The 21,381-nt window shown below is 60.0% G+C and overlaps 1 protein-coding gene across 2 annotated transcripts; it reads right to left on the bottom strand.

Moving 5' to 3' along the window:
* Window positions 1-1,144: 1,144 nt before the first annotated feature.
* Window positions 1,145-17,152, bottom strand: NECTIN4 (nectin cell adhesion molecule 4). Of its 2 annotated transcripts, XM_032317968.1 has the most exons (9): window positions 16,781-17,151; window positions 7,745-8,104; window positions 5,932-6,222; window positions 4,908-5,028; window positions 3,871-4,019; window positions 3,444-3,600; window positions 2,969-3,044; window positions 2,594-2,668; window positions 1,145-2,296 (listed from the first exon to the last, which is right to left on the bottom strand). In XM_032317968.1, exons 1-9 carry the CDS (start codon window positions 16,854-16,856, stop codon window positions 2,072-2,074), a joined length of 1,530 nt encoding a protein of 509 aa, XP_032173859.1. In that variant the 5' UTR covers window positions 16,857-17,151; the 3' UTR covers window positions 1,145-2,071. The 2 variants fall into 2 exon arrangements, with proteins under 2 accessions (XP_032173859.1, XP_032173860.1); XM_032317969.1 differs by lacking the exon at window positions 2,594-2,668 and having other exon boundaries at window positions 16,781-17,152.
* Between the last annotated feature and the right edge of the window lie 4,229 nt (window positions 17,153-21,381).

Below are 21,381 nucleotides of genomic sequence, written 5' to 3'. Positions count from 1 at the left end.
ACACCCTTAGAGACCAGAATTTGGGGGGTCGGGGCAAAGCCCAGAGGCTGGCCCAAGAGCCAGGTGGCCCAGTGCCCTGCAAGGGGAGGGTGGATGCCCAGGCTCAGCCCCAGACGGGCCCGTGACCTCAGCCAAGGCATGTTACCTGGCCGAGCCTCAGTGTCCACACGTGTGACCATGAAGAGGGTAAACTGGGTAACCTTTAATCCTTCCAGCTCTTTCTGTGGAACTCACTTAAGTGTCAGCCTCTTTGTCTGTAAAGAATGGAATCTCCTGCCCGCCTCCCAGGCCTGTTTTGGGGAGACTCCAATGTGACCCAGGAGTGACAGCACCACCCACGGGGGCGCTGGCTGTGCCGGAAGGGGCTTTTCACTCTATCCGCCTACCCGGGAACTCTCAGCGGTGGCCCAGGGCATCTCTTTCCCTTCGCCTCCCAGCCACTACCGTCCCAGCCCCTCCCCTACGTGGGGCCACGGGAAGGCTGGTGCCGAAGGGTGCTGAGTGGTTCAGGGCTCACATAGTCCAAGGGTGAGAGACAACCAGGCACAACAGCTTTTATCTGTTTATTTAAAAACAGAATATCATTTTATGTACAAATATGCACATATTTACACAAAATGTACAGACTAAGACCCCAGATCTTTGGGCTCCGCATTCAAATTCCTGGGCTGGCTGGGGAGCAGGGGATGGCGTCTCTCTGTTGGTCCAAAAATCCAGAGGATTTCAGGCAAGCAGGGTTTGGGAACAAAACCTAGGTGTTCTGGCTGAGCGTATTCAGGTGGGTCAGGTGACAATCCACAGTGTCCGACCCCAGTCCAGACCAGCAGAAACCGTGGGAAGAGCCCCAGGGGAGTGATCCCGAGGCTCCTGGGGGAAAGGAGACATTCTTGTCCCCAGCAACTCCTTCACACCACCCTAACTCCCCCTCCCTCGGGCTGTAATCACTACCCTATTTCCCTGACACCACAACCAAACCAGGAGCCCTTGTCCCCCAGTCTCTGCAACCCCCCCACCCCGACCCCGAGGGACCACAGACCACTGTGGATGCAGTGAGGAGGAGAGAGGCGGCTGGGGGAGGGGCCGGGACCCCACCCTGTCCTCCTGCAGCCAGGGACCCAGGGGCTCCCGCCCCGACTCAGACCCCACAGCGCCAGGCTCCCACCCAGGAGGCCGCCTCAATTCAAGTGCTTTCGAAGAAGCACCTTTCCCAAGCCCGGGCACGGACCCCTTGCCAGGGTCTGAGCAAGGTCCAGGTTTGCTGACTTCCCATGGCAGCTGGCTTCGAGCTAAGCCAACCAAGTAATAACAAACATCCAGATAAATCAAAGGTTTTTTTTGTTTTTGTTTTTGTTTTTAAAGATGTGTTTTCTCTTATTAAAGTATTCGGAGCAGTATTCCTTGAAGAAGCTCCCCCAGCAGGCTTAGGTATAGAAAATATGCACATGCAGCAGGCCCAGACGCCAGCAGAGGCCACCAGAGAACACCGGAAGGCCAAGGGCTTCTCCAGTAAGAGCGCTAGTCCCTGGCTGTCCCCTGGGCCGGCCACTTCAACATGTGCCCCTCGGCTCCCCAGTGGTGGGAGCCCGGCTCCCCAACTCAGGAGGCCGGAATCCAGTTCCAGCTCTGCCTGCACGCCTGGGTCTGACCCACAGTCTCCGCCTCTCGCCTCCAACCTATGCGTCATTAATACTGCTCTGGGGTCTGAGGGGGTAACCTGGGCTTCCAGGTAGAGGGCACATAGCCACGCCATACACAAGCCAAGCCCATCTTAGTTCACTTGGCCTGTCACACACACACACACGCACACGCATGCACACGCACACACGCACAGGGTCTGTGAACAGTCACACAATCGTGTGTGTGCACACGCACACACCGGAGGGTGGGGAGGGCTCAACCGGCAGAGCCCCACCCTCGCCGAACAGGAGGGTTGGAGGAATATGTCGAGCAGTCAGTGGGACGGGGAGCAGCTTCCTCAAGAAACAAGGTGTGTAGGGAGGCCCCGGTGATGAGTAGAGATTCCCCAGGTCAGCAGAAGGAGCCGGGTTCAGGGGAGGGAGGCAGGCCTGGGTCAGACCAGATGCCCCCGCCCATTGATGTAGATGCCATTGCCCGTGGGTTTGGCCCGCAGGGTCCCATTCTCTTGAACGAAATGGTTCATGGCGTGTTTGATGCCTTCATCCCGGTCTTCCTCCTCCTCGGCCCGCCCAGAGCCCGGAGACAGCAGTTCTGTCTGTGTTTCGATCTCCCTCACCGTGGTCAGTGTGGAGTAACTGCGGCCCTCTGGCTCTTCACTCTGGACACCGAGGGCGGAGGGTGCGTCAGGAACCCAGGCGGGGCCACCAGACGGGATGGGCGGCGGGGGCAGGGAGGGAGCCGAAGGGTCAGAGGTGAGGCGAAAGCTCCAGGGCTCGGAGCTGGGGCCCGGGAGCGAGTGTCCGGCACAGGGAAGGACGGCGGGAGACACAGGCACGGCAGACGTGCGGGGGCAGAGACACGGGGACTGGGGCGGGGCCGCTGGCCGGCCACCCCCGGGAGCAGGAGAGGGGCCTGAGGAGAGCAGTGGGGACGCCGGTGGGGCCGGGGGCCTCACCATCACAGAGCAGCTACTGTTGTCCTTGAGACTATCAGGGTGGCCCTCGGCTCTCAGCCCTACACTCTCCTCCGGCTGTGGGTCCCGGACACGGGGCAGGAGTCAGAACAGGGCTCCCCGTCCCTCGTCACCTCTTCCCCCAACCCGACCTGTGCACTCTCCCTGACGCGGGCATCCCCCGCCAACCACTCAGCCTCACCCGGAACCGCGGCGGATGGTGGCTCTCAGCACAGCCCCAGGCCCGGGGCAGCCGCGCCCCCAGGTCCCCCACGCCAGCCCCGGCTGCGAGTCAGGGGCCGGACCCCGGGGAAGGCTGTGCTCCTGGTGCGCAGAGGGACCCCCAGCCCCAGAGATGCACCCAACCCCGGCACGCACCTGGCTCCTGGGGTCCGCGTGATGGGAATGCAGCCTCCGGATGGAGTTCTCCCTGGTCAGGGTCAACTCCTCCTCACTGGGAAAGACAGGCTCCCGTTAGCTGCTGACGCAGGTCCTGGGCTCCCAGCGTGGGCCCAGCTGTGGCCAAGCCTATGTGAGACGGCGCTGGAGAGGGCGGGTGCTGTGCTGTCCCCACGTGTGAGTGAGTGGCTGCAGGTGACAGCGTGTGTGCACGCGTGTGCTGGAGTGTATGTGCTCGGTGATGCCCAGGCATCCAAACTGGACCCTCACTCAGCAGTGCTGTTGTCCCCCTCCGGCTGTGGTCCAAACCCTTCCCACTTCCCGAAGCCCTTGGACCACCTCCCGACCACAAGCTCCCAGTCTCCCCTCTCTCCCCTGGCCTGGCCCCCACCTCCCACTCACGTGGTCTTTGCTCCCAGCTTAGCTCCACCCGCCGGGGACAGGCGGTACTCACTACTTCTGGGTCATCTGCTGAGCCTTGCGCCGGTGGTACCGAGACATGAGCAGCACCACGACGACCAGGAGGCAGAAGAGGAGGGCGGCGATCACACCCACCACTACCACAGAGGCCGACACCAGGTCCACCTGCTTCCCGGGGGCATCCTGAGGGTCTGCCAGGGACAGGCCTCTGTCTAAGGAGGATGCTCAGACCCCTGACCCACCCGCAGCCCTCACAAACCCTGCAGCCTGGTCCTCCCCGAACACATCCCAAACCACCGGCTCAGCCTGACCCTCTGCAAAGTAGTCGCGCAGCCCCGTCCCCGCCAATCAGCACTCCCACAGTTCACCCTCTCTGTCTTGTTTGCTAGTGGCCCTCCAGGCCCTTGGCCCAGCACCCGCCACCCCCCTACCCCCGCCCCGTGTCTGCCCTGGGTGCTCACCAAGAACATCCACAGTGACCTGAGAGTCCCTGGAGGAGAGCTCATTGCTGACGTGGCACACGTAGATGCCACTATGCTCTGTGGTCAGTGGAGGAAAGCCCAGCGTGTCCCCTTCCGCTCGGACCCCGCTGGGCAGGGGCCCGTCCAACCTGGAGGACAGGGAAGCTGGGGCGGGCGGAGGCTGCCGCCACCCGACGTGCCTGGGCAGCTCTCCACCTCCCTCCCCCATGACGTCACCCAGAGCCGCTGGCTGTTCCCACGGTGCCCCTCCCTCCCCTGGGCAGGTCCAGGCAGAGGCCCCTTCTCCCCGCCGCCCAGCCTGACCCGGGCACCCCCCACACACACCCGGGGAAGATCCACACGCGAGCCATCCCACAGGCTCCCACAGGCCTCAAGCCATCTGGCGCCGGGCACCAGGCCGACGTGGTCTGAGGGCCACACGACAGGACACCCCTTTCCTATCTGGGCTCAGCCGTACTTGGAAAATGTGACCGCACGCCCCAGCAGCCGGCATCCCTAACGTCAGGACATTGGAGCGGAGCCCGAGGCACGAGGTCACGTGCACGGTTCAGCGTACAAGAGCGCGCCTGTCGGGGGCTCCCATGGGGGCGGCTGACCCCTCCCCGAGCCCCTGGACGGCTCTGACCCGATCGGGCGGAGGCGCCAGCCATTCTTGGGGGTCATGGTGTCGCTTTAAGAGCAGTCATAGCCAGCTCTAGCTTTTTGTCTCGCCCACTTTAGGCACTCACCTAAATACATAAAATGCTAATATTTAAGATAGCGTATTGTATGTCATAATTCTAAAGTTAGGGGGAAAAAACCCCCAAGGACTTACTGTCTTACTCCCTCCCAGTGACCACGTATGGTAGACTTCCTGGTAGGAGTCAATGATAATGTCCTTGTGACCACAGGTAATCTTGTACAGGTCTGGGCATGGGCCCCCATTAATCTGGGGTTCAGGATAGATAGTCCCAGCCCATAAGGTGCACATGGCAGCCCAGTAAGGCAGGGACTGTCCCCCGGGGCTAGGCCCTTACCGTGTCCAGTTGTACGAGGGTGGGGGATGCCCTTCGCTCAGGCACTTGAGAGTGGCTCCTTCTTTGCCAACCTGCCACAGCTTCTGGTCTTCAAGGCCCCTCACCGAGGCCTCAGCGAGGACTGGCATGGGAGGTGGGAAGAGAAAGCAGGGGAATGAGGCTTTTCTCATCAAGCTGTTCCTCGAAGGCGCCGAACCTGGCCTGCCCACCCTGGCTGGGTCCTTGCGGCACGGCCCCCTCCCCTCTCCGAGCTCCGTGTCCATATTGATTCGTCTGGGCAATGAGCCTCCAAGTCCCTCGGAAAAGATTCACACTTTTTCTGAATCCCTGTGGTTGCCCGCGGTGGGCGAGTCACAGAACAGGTGTTGCATAAACGCTCCCTGATTTTCCAAAGGCTCAATGATCCTGCGCATTCACATATCTCTTTAACAACCATTTGCTGAGGACCTACTTTGGGCCAGATGCGGAGTTAGTACGAACAGAAAAGAGTCCTCCGCCGGAAGAGGCTGAGACCCGAATGCCAGGAAAACCCTATCTGCCACTCCCTGAGGACCATCTAAAGCTCACTGTGTGTGAGGGCCTTGGCCTTCGTGGCTTCTGATTCCGATCACAGCCCTGTCAGGTCCGTATAATGACACTCCTGCCGCTGCTGGGGACAAGGCAGACAAACAAGACTGAGTAACAGCTGGTAGGTAGCGGAAGGAGGGCTTGTCCAACGAGCACGAGGGCCACGCGGTGTGGCCGGCGGCCCTCGGCAAGCCTGTCTGTCTGCACGTATTTCAAAACGGGTTTTCAATCCTGTGTTTCTACCCAATTCTCCCCACAACCCTGCGGAGCAGCGCAATCTCCCTTGTAAATAAGGTCCGAAGGTCAGAGCGGTCTGAGTGATCCCTCAAAGTCATCCGGGACAGGCTCATCTCCCTTTGCACCAATGCTCGCTCGGCCACACAAGGGGGCCTTCGGGATCCAGCCTGGCCAGGCTGCGGTGGCTCAGAGTCTTTCTTCCCAAGATCCATGTACTCACAGGCCACATGGAGGACGTGGGTGATCCTCTGGTCCTGGAGCAGGCCGGGGTGGGACACCACGCAGGTGAGCGGCTGCCCATTCATGCTGCGGCTGGGCACCAGGTGGAACTCGGACGTGACAGCCGCTGAGCGGGAGTGCTTGAACGAGCGGCTGGACGCGGTGCCCTTGACCTCCGTGTCCCAGGTCACGCTGGGGGCTGGGCTGCCCTCTGCTGTGCAGGAGGCTGCTAGTGTCAGGCCCTGGCCCTCTTCTAGCGCCGGACCAGGGTTCAGAGAGGGCAGGGGAGGCACTGCGGGTGGCGGGAAGCAAGGATCGAGGTCAGCACACCCACCAGGAGGCCCTGCCCTGTCCCAGCTGTGTCTTGCACAGGCAAACGTTTTCTGGCCCTTTTTCTTCTCTTATTTCACCAACATAGACACCAGATGAGTGGTAGAATTTCAGCTGACTTCGTACCTTTCTCTATTATTTGATATATTTTTTTATCATGAGCATGGATCATTTTTTAATAAACTAGTGAAGTAAACAAAAAGCTAATCAGACAACATCTGTACCCTAATAATCACAGCCACCACCTCCAAAGCACTCATTATGTGCGGGGTATTGTGCTGAATACTTCATAAATGTTATTTCATTTAATCCTGTCAACAGACCAGCAAAATAGGGATCATTACCCCTGAGTTACAAGAGAGGACACTGAAGCTTGGGCAGGTGAAATCATTTGTCCCAGATCATCAGCTGTGAGAGGAGGAAGCCAAGATTCACACTCGGCATTTTCACCCCCAAGGCTAGTGTTACTAAGTTCCACGTGGATAAGGGGAAACTAAAGGTCTTTATTTTTTATCTTCCTAACATGTCCAGCTCAAGCTCAGAATGGAAAAGACTTAACTAGACCACAGGTCTGGGGCATCTGTGGACCACAAGTGCCCACAGTGCAGAGCAATGGTTTAAAAGTGATTGTGATCTCCAATCCAGCCTCATTCACAGAAGGTCCAGACCGAGAAAAGTATCAGCCGCGCTAGTCAAAGCTGGGTGTGTGTGTCCCTATCTCAGACCCATGATTTTGTTTGTTTGTTTGTTTTATATTTTATTCATGTATTTGGGAGAAAGAGAGCACAAGCAGAGGGAGAAGCAGGCTACCCCAGTGAGCAGGGAGCCCAGTGCGGGTCTTGATCCACAGGACCCTAGGATAGTGACCTGAGCCTAAGCAGACCCTTAACCCTCTGAGCCACCCAGGCTCCCATCAGCCCCATGTTTTAAAACCATGGAACCCAGGATGGCAAGAGAGGCTGTGAATGAGTGGTTTTGGTAGAACTGTCGCAGAAACTAGCAAATGCAGCTTCCAGAAGAGGAGATGGGAGGTGGGCTGGGGAGAGGAAAGGCCTCTGAAAGGCTGGGGTGCAGAACCTCTGAAAGGCTGGGGTGCAGAAGGCGGAATGAGTCTGGGCCTCCTTGCTTCCGAAGGCCAGAGTGACCAAGGTGTGAGTGCTGGGGGAGTGCTGTGAGTGTGCAGGTCAACAGAAGGAACAATGTTCTAATAAATGGATTCTTCCCCAAGGCTGACAGAGCTGTAGGTAGCAAGCTGTTGAGGTCACGTGGAGAGAATTTCGAGATTGGGTGGGAGGACGGACTGGATGAGGCCTCCTCGCCCCCGCAGGGTCCTCCCCCTTAGTCTTGCTCTCCCTCCGCCCCATGCAATTCCGCAGACCCCGTCTCTGCGTCCCCGGGCTCCTGCCTTCGAAGGCGCGCGCTGCGCGGACCTGGGGCAACTGCACCCGCGGCACCCCCCAACCGCCCCCGGCGCCCCCACTTACCCAGCACGCGGAGCCGCAGCCGCGCCTGGAAGCTGCCCGCGGGGAAGGTGCTGACGCGGCACTCGTATTCGCCCTCGTCGGCCTGCACCGCGTTGCGCAGGAGCACGGAGCCATCCAGGGGGCTCCGTGGCGGGGGCGGCTGCTCCACGCGGCCCTCATAGGCCGCGCCCACGTGCAGCCCGTATTGGATATGCAGCAGCGCTAGCTCCCGGGGGCCCTCGCCCGCGTCCACCCGAGCCCAGGCCACCTGCCCCACCTGCTCGCCGGGGTCCCCTCGGTAGAAGCAGGGCAGCTTGGCGTCCTGGCCCAACACCACGGTCACCAGGTCCGAGGTCTCCAGCTCGCCCGGCCGGCACCGGCCTGCAGGGGGCGGACAGGAGCGGCCAAGATTAGGGGTGTCGCAGGAACCGGGGTGGGGGGGTGAGGGTGGGGGCACACTTATGCATGATAACAGAGAAGGCCACCAGAACTCACTTTGTGCTTGCCAAGCACCTTCTGTCCATTACCTCATTAGATCCACAAAACCTGCCCAAGAGGTGGGCGTCATTATCACCATTTAACAGATGAGGAAACTGAGACCCAGAGACAGGAAGTGCTTGCCTAAGGCTACCGGGTCCCTGGCTGCAAGAGTCACACCCTCTTCCAGCCCAGGATTGTGTCCCGGGGAATCCTGAGGTGGGAGGCTCTAGCTGAAAGAGAGATACCCAGCTTCTGCCCTCGGGGAGCTCATGGTCCTGTCCCAGAAATGGATTTTACGGGGAAAAGACAGGGGAAGCCAGCGACAAACTTTCACAGAAGGTTCCACCTACCAAGGGGAGGTGGGGCAGGGAAATGAATGTTTTCAGGAGGTGTGGCCAGGAGCCAAGGCAGGGGTCGAAAACAGCACGGGTCAAAAACAGCTGGCTTCTACGATGGGGCATGTAGTGTGGGAAGGGTCCAGCCCAAGAAGCCTTTCAAAACATTCTTTTCATGGCTTGAAGATGAGAGACCTGGATTCCCAGAGAGAAGAAGGTATTCTCTGTGGGAGGAATGGCACGAACCAATGCTCAGAGACAGGAATGAGCAAGTCACAGAAGAACAGAGAGGCCCCAGGTCAGAGACCCAGAGAGATGAGGTCAGGGCAGACACGCGGCGACGGGGTCAGGACCGGGGCCAGGAGCAGAGGACCAGAGACAGGGACCAGCGAGGAAGTGTGCATCCACGAGGCTCCCCGGTGTCGCTATCATGTCCCCTCATTTTCCAAGAAGGATCCCTTCCTTGCCCTCATGTCACCTGAGATCTGTTCAGAAAGAAGCAGTAGATTTGGGGACAAATATGGAAACGTGGGACAGACTCGGGTCTAGTGCCCAGTGGTGTGTGGCAGGCTGGCTGTGCGATGGGACAGTCACTGGGGACCTGAGTCCTGTGGGAGGGCCGCATGCAGGCGTCAGGGAGGACCAGAATGGGGAGAGACCTGGAAAGGAATTCCGGGTGCGGGGCCGAGGTGGGCAGACCTGAGGGCCGGAGAGGCTGGCTGGTTCAGGAAGCAGAAAGAGGGAAGGACACACCTCAGGCAGAGGGTGTGTGTGGAGCTTGAGTGGGACACAAGGTCAGGCCTGCCACACCAGGCAGAGGAGGTCCTGGGGAATCAGCGCAGTGAGGGGCCAGGGGCGACGTGCCCTCCAACAGGAAAGCAGGGACACTGAAGACCAGAGACACTAGGAATGTTTGTGCTGTGTGACGGGGGGCGGCGGCGGGGGGGCGCCCCTGGGAGACTGGGCAGGATTTGATCACTGACCAGAAGGAGAGATGAAAGACAAAAGACAAAGACAAGTCCCTGGTTTCTAGGCTGAGTGACTCAGGAGGCAGGCAGGGCCTGGGGCAGCTTGGGGTCAGGGAGACATCCACGGGGAGCTATGGAATAAAGCGTGGGAAGCACAGTGTAGGGGCAGAGTAGGGGCTCTGCCTGGGGTGGCGAGAGCTCCTTGCCTTGGAACGGACATCCCACAACCGCAGCCCCTGCCTCTGGCCAGCACTGCACACGCCTCGCGCACCCTGGGCCCCTCCTGGAAGGCCCTCCTCCCTCTCTGTCTGGTAGCTCCGCTCGTCGGGGCTGGGACTAGTCATCCTTTAGGACTCCGCTTAGACATCACTTCCTCCGAGAGTCCTCCCTCCCCCACCCCCATCCCCACCTCGGGCAGGGCCAGGTGCCCTCCCCTGGTCTGCCCTGGCACCCTGCTCTCGCCTCACCAGAGTCCTGCATCCCCCGGATGGCGTTCGCTCTTTTCTTGTCTGCCAGTCCCACTGGACAGAGCTCCCCGAGACATCACGGTGGGAAACCTGGTTTCTGATTTAGCGCTCAGTGGCACTTAATGGGTGTCCGATTCATTGTATCGACTGAATGAATGAATGAGAGAGAAAGAGAGAGAGGCAGAAGAAGGAAAAGGTAGAAGGAAGAGGAATGAGTCTTCAGCTGGGCTGGGCAGACAGGGAAGGGGTTGGCACGGCAACCAGGGGTGTGGGCTGGATAGGCTGGCTACCTGGGTCTGCGGCTACAGGGAGCAGCTCTGGACCGCACAGAGGGAGAAAGAAGCGAGGGGTGGGGGGTGCAGTTCTCCAGGGAGAAGGTGAAGCCCCACGAGAGTGGACCAGAGGGTTCCAGGGACTCAGAGCCCGGGCCAGGGGCAGGGGGTCCCACGGCCTGCCAGCAGGGGCGGAGGGAGGATGCCGTTGGGAGGACCCGAACAGGACGGGACAGACCTGCAGGGCCAGATACCAGGGCCCTGACCTGCCTAAGCTGGTCTTGGTCCCACCCAGCCCAGCCTGGGGAGTCCAGCTAACTACCCGCACCCCTTCCAGACACCTCCTCCCGGCGCTGGGGTGAGCCAGGCTGCCAAGGAAGGGCCGGAGGTGGGCTTGAGATAGGGGATCACCCCCAGCACAAGCTCCGCTTCAGATGGGGCTGTCTGTGGGCGCCGGGATCCCAAGCCCTGGTCCACTGGACCGCTCTAACCTCCCTAAAGACTATTTCTGGGACGATGTCGGGTGGCATATTCCCATCCCTGTCCCTACCCTTGCCAACCATCTGCCCCTCTCCACAAATGATCAGCCAGGTTTTCCCTGACACATACCTTCTTTAGGGTACAAGGCATAAATGCCTGAGTCGTAACCCTCCCAGTCCCTCCCAGTCCCTCCCTGTGAGTCCAGGATCCCCGCTCCCCAGTAACAAGCAGGAGCCCTGCAGGATGAGGTAGTAGGCAAACAGGGGAGTCCCTTCAGGACCTCTCCCACAGCCCCCCACTGTCCTAATCCACTGTTCAGCAGGAGCACACTCTCCTCCAGTTCACGTGCACACACACACACACACACACACACACACACACACACACACATACTCGCACACATGTACACGCAAGTGTGCTCCGGCTACAAAGGAAGAAGAGGGAACTTGGGCTCTAGGATCCCTGCCCGGGCTAACTGGACCCAGAAGCCCAGACTTCCAGGCCAGGGCAGGCCAGGACTGCCTCCTCCTTCTCTCCCCCACCCAGTGCCCGCCCGGCGTCAGCATGATGATGTCACCAGAGCAAAGGAGACACACCGCCTGCCTGGTGAGGTCACCCTGCGGGCATGTGGTTGCTGGGCCCCGCCAAGCCCACGGACCCTTCTACGGCAGATCGTTTGCTGAGGCCGGTGGGCTGTGCCGGCTGGTCACCCCCCCTCTGACCGTCCCCACCCCTCCTCCCAGGGGAGCCCCGGGACGCTGGTCAGGAGCCGTAGTGATTCAGAGGCTGCCGCACGGTGCCTAGCCGCAGCCGCCACCAGCCACCACCTTGCGCAAGGGAAGGAACAGGCCCAACTGGCCAGACGGGATCCCTGCCCTCAGCCTCCCCCACCCCTGGCCGGGCCCCCACGGGCCTCTTTGTGGCCCTGCCCTCCGTGTACCCCGCCCGCTCCCAGACAAGCCCTCCATTCCTGGCCTGGGCTGGCTGCCGGCTCCCCTATACCAGGCCTGGGTCTCAACCTCCCTCTCTGGGTGAGGCCCCGCCTCCGATCTCCGGAGGGGACACTGAGGCAGGCAGCCACGGATGGCAGAGTCTTTGGGAAAGGAGGCTCTCCTTCGGGGGGGACTTTCTCCATCAGCATCCCGGCTGGTGCAGATGGGGTGGGGACACGCAGGGGGCCTGGAGGAGGGTGTGACAGGAGGGGGAGGGAGTCAGTGGGAGCCCCCACGTGTAGGGCATCTTCAGGAGAGGGCCTGGCAGGTCTCAGCGCGGGGCTCACCGGTGAGGCCGGCACCTTCCGCGAACTGGGGAGTGTTTCACACTCGTGTGTGCTCACAGCTCATCGTTAGGGAAGGAGAGGGGAGCCGTGGAGTGGCAAGTGCGGGCGAACGTATGCGCAGACACGACTCTGTGCACGGCTCTCCTGTCTGCGTGCACGGCGCGCGTCCCCGGCCCCGCGGGGCTCTGAACACCGAGGAATATTTTGATGTCGGGTTCTCCTGGCTCCGCGTGTCTGGCTGTCTTAGCTGCCCTCCGTCAGGGGCATGTGGCTCTGTTTCTTCACCTCTGCATCTCAGCTGGAGTGTTGCCAGGCACCCCTCCCCACCTCACCCCAGACTCGAGGGCAGATTCATCTCAGGTGGAGGTAGGTACCCAGAGATGAGGTCACTGTCCCTCCAGGTGATGGGAAATTGCCATCCAGGACTCCCCAGCAGAGCAAAACAAAAGCTCACCCTACCCTTGCTCCTCAGGTTCCTACTAGAAGGACTCCCACCTTTGTCACCACTCCCCAAGTGCCCCCCCAGCCCCTGGGGGGCCCCCCCAGGAGGCCTCTCTCTCCCTGGGAATCTGTCAGGCCTCTGCTGCCGCTGCTCCTGCCACCACCAGAAAAACCAGCTCTAGCTCCAGGCCTGGGGTAAGGGCTGTCTGGTGTGGGTTTGGTGGGAAGGGGGGGATCGTGCCTAGGGCTAAGGGGAGGGGTCCAAGCTGTCCAGGGGCTCATTCTCCTTTGTTAACACTTGCTGCCCCTCGCCCACAGCAGCGGCCTCTACCAGACAGAGCAGGAATCTGTGGGAGAGTCTGGGGTGAGACAGAGGACCCGGGAGGAGCCCTGAAGCCCCCCCTGTGGGACGGGTGGCATCAACAACCTGGGAGCCCATTTTCTTCCCCCCTTCCCCCCACAACCTTGGCCTTGGCCGAGTGCTAAGGATCTCAGAAAACTGGGAGATCCTTCCTCCGCCTTCATCCCAGCCCCTCACTTAGCCCCATTGTCCTAAGCCCCCCAGCTTAGTGAGAGCTTCCCAACCCGGGCAAAGTGCCCACCCACAGATTAGTGTCTGGGGAGGGGGCCACACCGATGCCAGGGGGGAGGCGAGAACAATGCGGGGGACAGGCCTCGAGGCAGCCCGGCTCTGGCCCAGACACAGCTCCCAGCGCAGATAAGTCCCCTAAACCCCCCCGGAGCCAGAGTCTGAGCCCGGCTGAGTCACCACAACAGCCACACTGTGGGTGGGAGACCCAAAATTCAGCGTCTCTCAAACTCCTGAGATCCTAGCCGTCCCCCACCTTGAAATCCTGCCACCCCCCCCAAAGTGGGGGCTAGCTCTGCCTCACCCCACATCATCCCTCAACCCAGCTCTCGGGACTCAACCAGTTTTAAAGGCAAGCAGGGAGCGGGTGCCCAGCGAACCTGGGGAAAAACTCCTGAGACCAGAGGCCCCCCCGTCCCATGGAAGATGGATCCAGTCCCCCTCCTTCACAGGCCCCCAGTTCTAAACGTGACCTTCAACCTTCGGTGAGATTCAGTGTCAGACCCAGCTCCTCTGCTCCTTTCCCTCCTGACTCAGCTCCACACCCCACTCCCAGCCCTTCGCTCAGCTAGGCTTTGGTCAGTCCCAAGGGAAGTCGTGGGGGCCAGAAAGTCCAGGCCCCCTCCCTTCACGTGGCTGCTCCCCACGGGGGCCGTCCTCCTCGGCCTGCGGCGCTCCAGGGCCCCGATGCTGCGGTCTAAAAGCTGGGACCATGGGCTGGGGGCAAACTCCTCTGCCATCTCTGGAGCTGGGGACCCCTTAGCCCAGCCCCCCTGAAACACTATGGTGGGACCAAGGTCACTGGGGCCACAGGGCTTCCGTGGGATTCTCCTAGTCTCCGCCACCTTGGGTGGGGAAGCTGGCCTCCCCTGCTGGCTTCCCTAGGTCTGGGTACCTCCTGCCCGACTAGGCCTGCCCCCCTCTGTAAACAGGAGTAGAAAAGCAAGGATGGGGCCCCTCCCTTTCTAGGAAACTAACCTCGGGTAGAAAGCTGATCCTAATCCTCGGAGGGCAGGCCATAGAATTCAGCGAAGCCCTCACCCTCTGGTCTTACAGGACCCAGTGGGCCCAGAAAAAGAGCAAGGAACAGGCATCTAGTGGAGGGGTGCCTATAGATTTGGGCCTATAGATTTGGGCCCCTGGGCCCTGGGGCAGGAGATGGGGAAGGGAGAAGGGAGGGGACCTCACCCGGAAACTCATCCCATTAAGGAGAGACAAAGAGCTGTGGTGTCAGGCGTCTCCCTGGCAGGGGTGGGGCAGGGCCCTGAGGCTCAGAGCTCTAATGGCTGGGAGTTGGGGAGGGTGGGCACTGATTTGCAGCCAGGCAGGGGCAGAAGGCAGCATCCAGAGTATAGGTCCCCTTGGTCCCCCCACCCAAGAGATGGGTCAGGACAGCCCGGCTGTCACGCGGCTGGACTGACCACTTCCTCCAGCACCCAGCACCGACCGCCCCCGCCCCCTGCCCCAGTCAGGGGCTGGACAGCCACAAAGCCCTAGGCCTACAAAGCTGGAAGGTCCATGGAGATCAGCAGGTCCTACCTCCTGGTCTGCTGAAGTCCACACTCTCAGCTGCCCAAGGTCACCTAGCAAATTCATAGCAGAAATGGGGCCAGAATGCAAGACTCCTGACCTCCGGTCCAAGGCTTTTTCAGAAAGAAAAATAGTCCTGCTTCCCGGGGGGTTACGCAGAGAGGAGCCAGAATGGGGGTGGTGGTGGAGGGGGTCACCAGGCTGGGAACTGAGCTCCAGGCTTCAGAGTACCCTCCAACCCTGCACACGTCCTGGCAGCCCCAGCAGAGTGGTGGCTGGCTGGGCACCGGGTCCCCGGGATAATCCTGGGGCCAGGATGTCCCCATAGCCATAGCTCCCCCCCCATCAGGCAGCGAGCAAGGTCAGGGTGATGCCCTGACTACAGGATGCCTCCTTGCCCCTTCCCTGGGCTTCTCAGCAAGAACAGCTTTGTGTCCTGGAGAACAAAAGCGGGGACCCCATGTGGTCCCCACTCTGTCTCCAGCAGCTAGCACCCCAGCTGCACCCAGCATCCACCCATACGTGCGAGCCTTTAACGGGCAAGGGGCTGGGAGACCAGGACACTCACCCTGGTCACACTTCTAACACTGGCCATCTTTTTCTTTTTTTTTTTTTTTTTTAGGGAGAGCGAGGCAGAGAGTGTGTGAGCAGTGGGTGGGGAAGGGAGAAACGGAGGGCTAGAGAGAAAATCTTAAGCAGACTCCATGCCCAGTGTGAGCCCAGTGCAGAGCCCAACACGGGCCTCGATCTCACGGCCCTGAAATCATGACCTAAGCTGAAGTCAAGAGTCTGACGCTGAACCGACTGAGCCACCCGGGTGCCCCTAACATACAGTCATCTTAAGATGTCATTTGCCTACCTTTTTCTCTTAGGTAGTTTTCCTGTCTGCAAAATGAGGCAGTTATAGCGTGGGCCTATCCAGCCCCTTCCATGTCCTGAGACCCCATGATGCCATCATTCGGGGGTGGGTAGATCCCACAGGAGAACGGCTGCCAATTCCCTGGCCTCAGGGACCGGACCCCACCCTCTGAGCCTGAGCAGGTGAGGAGGGTCGTCTGGAAAATGGGAATTGAGACGATGTGGGAGGCAGGGGTTGAAGCTCAGTATCCTGTGATTGGAGGCTGGCCAACGACCCGTCGCCCCCATTATAAGATCAGAGCAAGTGTGGCACCCACCCACCCGCACATCTGTGCCTCATTCTCCCCCCAGCTTCAGCGGGGGACAGAGACGGGAATCACCGCAGCGCACTGCTCAACAATGAGATTCCTTTGCAGCTGGGCCTGGGGCCATCCGGACAGGGCTCTGTCTTCGGAGGGCAAAGATTCCTCATTTACTCATTACCCTGGAAGCAGCCTAGGGAATCCCACTGTGGTCTCACTGTGCACACGCGGGCATAGACACACACGCTCTCTCTCTCTCTCTCTCTCTGCCTCTCTGAAGATTATAAATTCCGGTAACTCGTACGCATCAGGCAAGAGTAACAGAAGGCATCTAGTCAAGGAAATAAGGGGAGAGGGAATAAACAAAAGGAGGCCACACCCCGTCTAGAAGGTTCCTTACCCTAGACCCCCCTTCCTCCAAGTATCACGCCCAACTGACCACCCAGACGGTTAACAGTGTGCCCAGGGAGAGAGAGGGGCCGGAGTGGAGGAGCTTCCAGCTCCCCAGCTGTCTCCCAGCAGGTGCTCTGGTCTCGGAACTCTCGGACATCAGGGAGCGGGGAGAAGGAAACAGGAACGCCCTGTCTCCTCTCTGGGCATCGGGCTTCCTACCTCTGATGATTCTAAACCGGCTCAGCCCTGAGTCAGCCCAGCACCAGTCAGCAGTTTTGGAACCTGGGGGGCAGGCGAAGGAGCCTCCAAGAAGCCCTGGGGTGAGAGGGTCCCTACCTGCTCCCCCTACCCTGCCCACCTGCCCGGGCCACCATGTCTTGTTTCTTAGGCGAGGCTACGGCAGAGGTGATCGGGGAATCCAGACACGGCGACATGGCCTGGGGCTGAAAGAGGGTACGAAGGGGAAGAGCGACCCCGGCTCTGCGGGGGGCCCTACTGGCAAGTGGGGGTGGGAGAGGCAGATCAGTTCGGCAGTCCAGAGTCAGAGGAAAGAGAATGTTTACGTGTATGCGCGTGTATGTGTGTGTGCGTGTGTGTGCGTGTGTAAATGTGTACTGGCTTGGCCTCAGAAGCCAGGGTCCTGATGGCTCAGGCAAGTCCTACCTGTAAATGATGCCAGCAGCAGCAGCAGCAGCAGGGCCTCGGGCCCCCACATCTCGGCTCCCAGGGACAGGGGCATCGTTCAGAAGGCGGAGCTGCCCGGTGTTTCTGAAGTTCCACCGAGTTCTCCCTGGGAGCCGGCTCTAGAGCTGGAGAGGGCACCGACCGGGAGACAGGAGATCACGGCGTCTTCAGGCCTGAACACACCTGCCTGTCCCTCTGGGGTCCAGCCCTGCTGTGCCCACCCAGCTAGAGCTACCCCCCAAAGGCCGTGGTCGGGAGCTCGGAGCTCCCCTAGAGCTGCTTCCCACGCCGTGGCCAACAACGATGGCAGAAACCTGGGAACCTGCTCAGCAGGTCAGAACAGGTGCGTCTCCGGGGGTTGGGCCTGGCACGGAGACTCAGCAGCCACCGCCCCCACGGCCTGGGCTAGCTAATGGGCGCCAGTGAGGGAGGGAAGGAGGCAAGGACCCGGTGCGGAGGGAGGGGGGATCCCATCCTCGGCTCCAGGCTTTACCTGGCAGCACGGAAGAGGCTGAGAAGGGAGAGGCAAGGTGTGGGGCGGGGGGTGGGGGGCTGGGAGGGGTCGAAGAAGGCCCAGGGTGGCTCAAAGAGGGAGGCACTAGGCCAGGAGGAACAGGGGCAAGGCCATTGTGGGTGGAAAGGAACCCAAGCATCCCACACCCCGGCCAGCTTTGCTGCCTCCCCAGGGCCTTGCCAAGTTCCCCAATCACCTGGAGGGGTTCAGCCTTGATGCTGAGAATCAAAGACCGGAACTGAGAAGTCCAGTACTGGCCCCATAGACCTCATTCTCCAAATGAGAGAAGAGGCCCGGAGAGGGGACCAGGCTTGCTGGAGGACATACAGCTTCGATAGAACTCGGTTTTCTCAGACATCTCTATCCCCGAGACAGGGATCGAGTTCAAAGATCCCGGAGAAGGAGCTTAGGTGGTGCCCTCCTCCATCCCACATTCTGTAGCAGAAGCCGAAGGACTGACGGACGGAGAAATTAGCCCCCGCCTCCTGGCCTCCCTAGCGGGACTCTCTCAGCTTCAGCACCTCCCATCACCCCGCCAGGAGTCCCCAAAGCGCATCAGCATAACTCTCCATGGTTCATTTTACCCTTTTACCCCACGGTCATGTCATGAGAGCACGTCCGGACTTTGTGAGGGTAATCTTCATTTCAAATACTCTGTCCTTGAATCCTTGTAAATATATGTACTCACACTCGTAGGACCTTGAGCATCAAATACCACCACCAAGTCAAAGACAAAACCCTCCTGGCCAGTCTGGGGTAGCCAGGGGAAGGGAGCCAGCTCTGAGCCCCGTAAAAACCAGGTGAAGGAGAGGGACAAGCTCATGGGAAGACTGGGGTTAAGAAAACCAGGTAAATACGGAAGGAAACATGAGAAAAGAAAATGTAGGTTAAGTCTGGGAGCAGGACCCTTTTGCCTGGCCAGAGGCGGGAAGGAGGACTCCAGAGCCATAAGGGAAGGTCATCTCGTGGGAGGGTCTCCCACACCCCACAGCCCACGCCCTCAACTCTGCCAAAATCAAATTCATCTTTCCAAACGGACCTCAAGGGCCACATCATTCACGAAGCTTTCTCAGCTCCTCCCACCCGAAATGAATCTTTCTCCCTCTGTTCTTCCCCAGTCTCTGCTAGTCCCTTTATTATAGCTTGTGTCCCCATAATTTGTGCACATCTTATCTCCTTTACTAAATGTAAGCTTTGGTTCACGAAGCATGGATTGGAGCCTGCTGTGTGCCAGGGACTCGGCAAATATGTGAAGCTTTAGGGACGGGACCAGAGCCGGGGTCTGTGAGCTGCTGGAACATCAGGCTTGTTTAATGACCTCATCTCCGTCACCCCTGCTAGGTCAGCCCGCAGCACTTAGTGGACACTGAACACATTTTTGTCGGAGGCATGAATCGGTGAGTGAAGGGATGTCAGTATGGAAAGGGTGGTCCAGAGGGCCAGTAAAGGGGAGATCCTGACTCTCCTGAACCTGGGCCGTCACCCAGACTCGCACCCCTGCCTCTAGATCATGACCCCCTACTCCGGTCCAGATCCAGCTCCCGGCAGTGGCCATACTGGTGACCTCTTCTTCGAGGACTATTTCCAGCAGGTCAGGGGTGGCCTCGAGGGCCAGGCCAGATGCCCGAACTCCCCAGTTTCTCTCCGCCTCCACCTTGGCAAACCCCCTCCCCTCCTTAGGACGCAGGTCCCTGCCTGTGCCCGAGGAAGAGCCTCACCCCGATGCCGCTTTGAGATCCGCTGCAGCAGGGGTGGAGCAGGGCCAGGGGGGATGGGAGGGGGGAGCATCCTGTGTTATAATTATAATTATCACACCTTGGATCCTATCGCATGGTTTCAGAGGAGCTCCTTTCCTTCCCACGGATTCACCCCTCCTGGTCCAGGAAACCGGAGGAGAAACTGAGGCATGGGTGTGGGAGAGCAGTGAGGTCACAGGGTGGGCATCCCGCTCCTGTATCCCCCGCCACCCCTGCCTTCCCGTTCTCAGGATACCCCCACCCCTCCACAGTGCCACTGGCCAGAAGTCTGCGAGCCCCTCCGTTACTCACCCCTGCTCTGGCCATATGGAGCACTGAGGGGAGGTGGGACTTGCCAAGGCCAGGATGTCCCCAGGGCAGTCAGGCCAGGCAGCCGCTGCTGGCTTTGGCTTGAGGTAGGAGTCTGGCCCCCCTCACCCAGTGATCCCCAAGTCGCTCTTCGTGCCCTGGTGCATCTCACGAGAGCCATGCTCTTGGGGGAACGGGTCCTCACACTTAGGCCTGCCCTTCCCTCCTCTGGGACGAGGCCTCGGGGAGGGCAGATTCCAGGGCTGGGGCTGGAAGAAAATCCTGGCTGGGGGAAGCTTTCTAGACCAGTGCCTGATTTCCTGGGTTCTGTTCTTTCTTCCTGATTGAAACCCCATTCCCCTCATGCTTCACGCCCAGGCTGCTTCTTGAGCGTGTGTACCATCTGGGCGGCAACACCGTGCCTGCCTGCCTTAGTTTACCCACAGACACTCAGTGGGCACCTCTTTGCGGAAGCTCCAGGGAGGGGACAGGGATACCTCATATGCAGTCGCTGCCCTCCAGGAGCCCTCAGGGAGGCGAGCCGGGAAACAAACCACAGAACGCTGTACCCCGCCAACCTGTGTTCCCTTCGTGTCTCTGTGCACCTGCCGCGTCCACACTTGGGGCTGTTGCCGTCAGCACGACAGCCGACATGCACAGTCTGCGTGTGTCCAGGCGTCTGGTTACAGCTCATCTCTGTCCCCATGGCAGGCTGCACACCTAAGCCAAACCGGTCGGAGTGGGTTGTGCTGAAATTTTTTGTTTGTGTCAATGGGATGTGGATGTGAGTCAGGGAGGGACAGGGATGGGTGGGGTGGGGAGAGGAGTGAGAGTGAGGGTCAAGCCCAACGGGGGTGGGGAGGAGCTGGTCAAGGCGGGGGAAGGGCCGGGCTGGGGGCGGTCGGGTGCGTGGGTTGGGGTAGGAGTCAATCAGAGAGCTCCTTAATGAGTAACAGCCCTAGTCCAGTGAGATCAGAGAAGAGTCGGAGGCTTGGGGGGCGGGACGGGGGGAGACCCTCAGGCTTTGGGAGAGAGGAGAGTGGATTATAAATCAGAGTGTCCCCCCAGTGGGGACAAAAGGTCTGTGACCCATGTCTGTCTAGCTTTGTTTCTCCTTGTCGTAGGAAGCCGGCTCTGATCTGCTCATTGCCTCGGTCTCTCCGGTTTGTAGAGAAAGGGTTGGGCGTGCTGACGGACACTGTGGTGAAGACTGCGGACGCGGAACTGATGCTGTCCCCCAGGACCAAGGCTGTTTCAAGCTTTAAGCTTGCTTCTCCTCCTTCCGAGGATGCCCCCCACATGCAGAGATCCCATACAGAGAACAGGTTCCGGCAGCTTTTCCTCCCCTGGAAAACATGTTTGCCCCCTGGGGCTGGCGCATCACGGTGCCCACGTTAGGACAGTGGCATCCTGTTTTCCAAGAGATTTCATCTGAAGCTTCCGTCCGACACGTGCTGCGCTGTTCCTGTCTCCCCAGGCTGCAGGCTCCGTGAAGCCTAGTCCCCGGCCCCATTCCTTCCCGGCAGCCACACTTCCTGGTTGCCTCCCAACTCCCTTGGAGCTCAGGGGGCTGGAGTTGCTTGTCCCTAAAGAGGTCTACAGCTGGAGTGACCCACCGGGGGCCATGGCTCAGCAAAAGGCACATGTGGGCCCCGTTCCTTCTGGGATGGGGTGCAGAATCCCCTCCGCCCGGCTCTCACTCCACGGGCTCCCCAGGCACCGGCAAGTACATATGAACTCAGGGACGGGGGCCTGGAGTAAGAGAGAGATGCTTTGATTCTTTGACCCTGGGTCTCTGGATGGCCTGGCACTTTTAGAAGGCTCCAGAAATAGGTCATGGCGGGTCTAGGACAAGAGAGGGAGCCCTCATGGAAATCAGAGTCTTCCTGGCAGTGACAGCGGAGATACAGCCGCAAGGAGTAGGCGCAAAGTCAGGCAGGGTCCGGGGAGCCTGGTGAGAGAACGGCTCCTAGTGAGGACCCCAAGCTGGGCCCCCTGCGCTCTCCTGGTCTCCACCCCAA

Source organism: Mustela erminea, chromosome 17 (genome assembly GCF_009829155.1).
Source record: "Mustela erminea isolate mMusErm1 chromosome 17, mMusErm1.Pri, whole genome shotgun sequence".
In the NCBI taxonomy this organism is placed as follows: Eukaryota; Metazoa; Chordata; class Mammalia; order Carnivora; family Mustelidae; genus Mustela; species Mustela erminea.
Note: the sequence above shows the minus strand (reverse complement) of the source record. Positions and strands in the feature narration are given on the sequence as shown.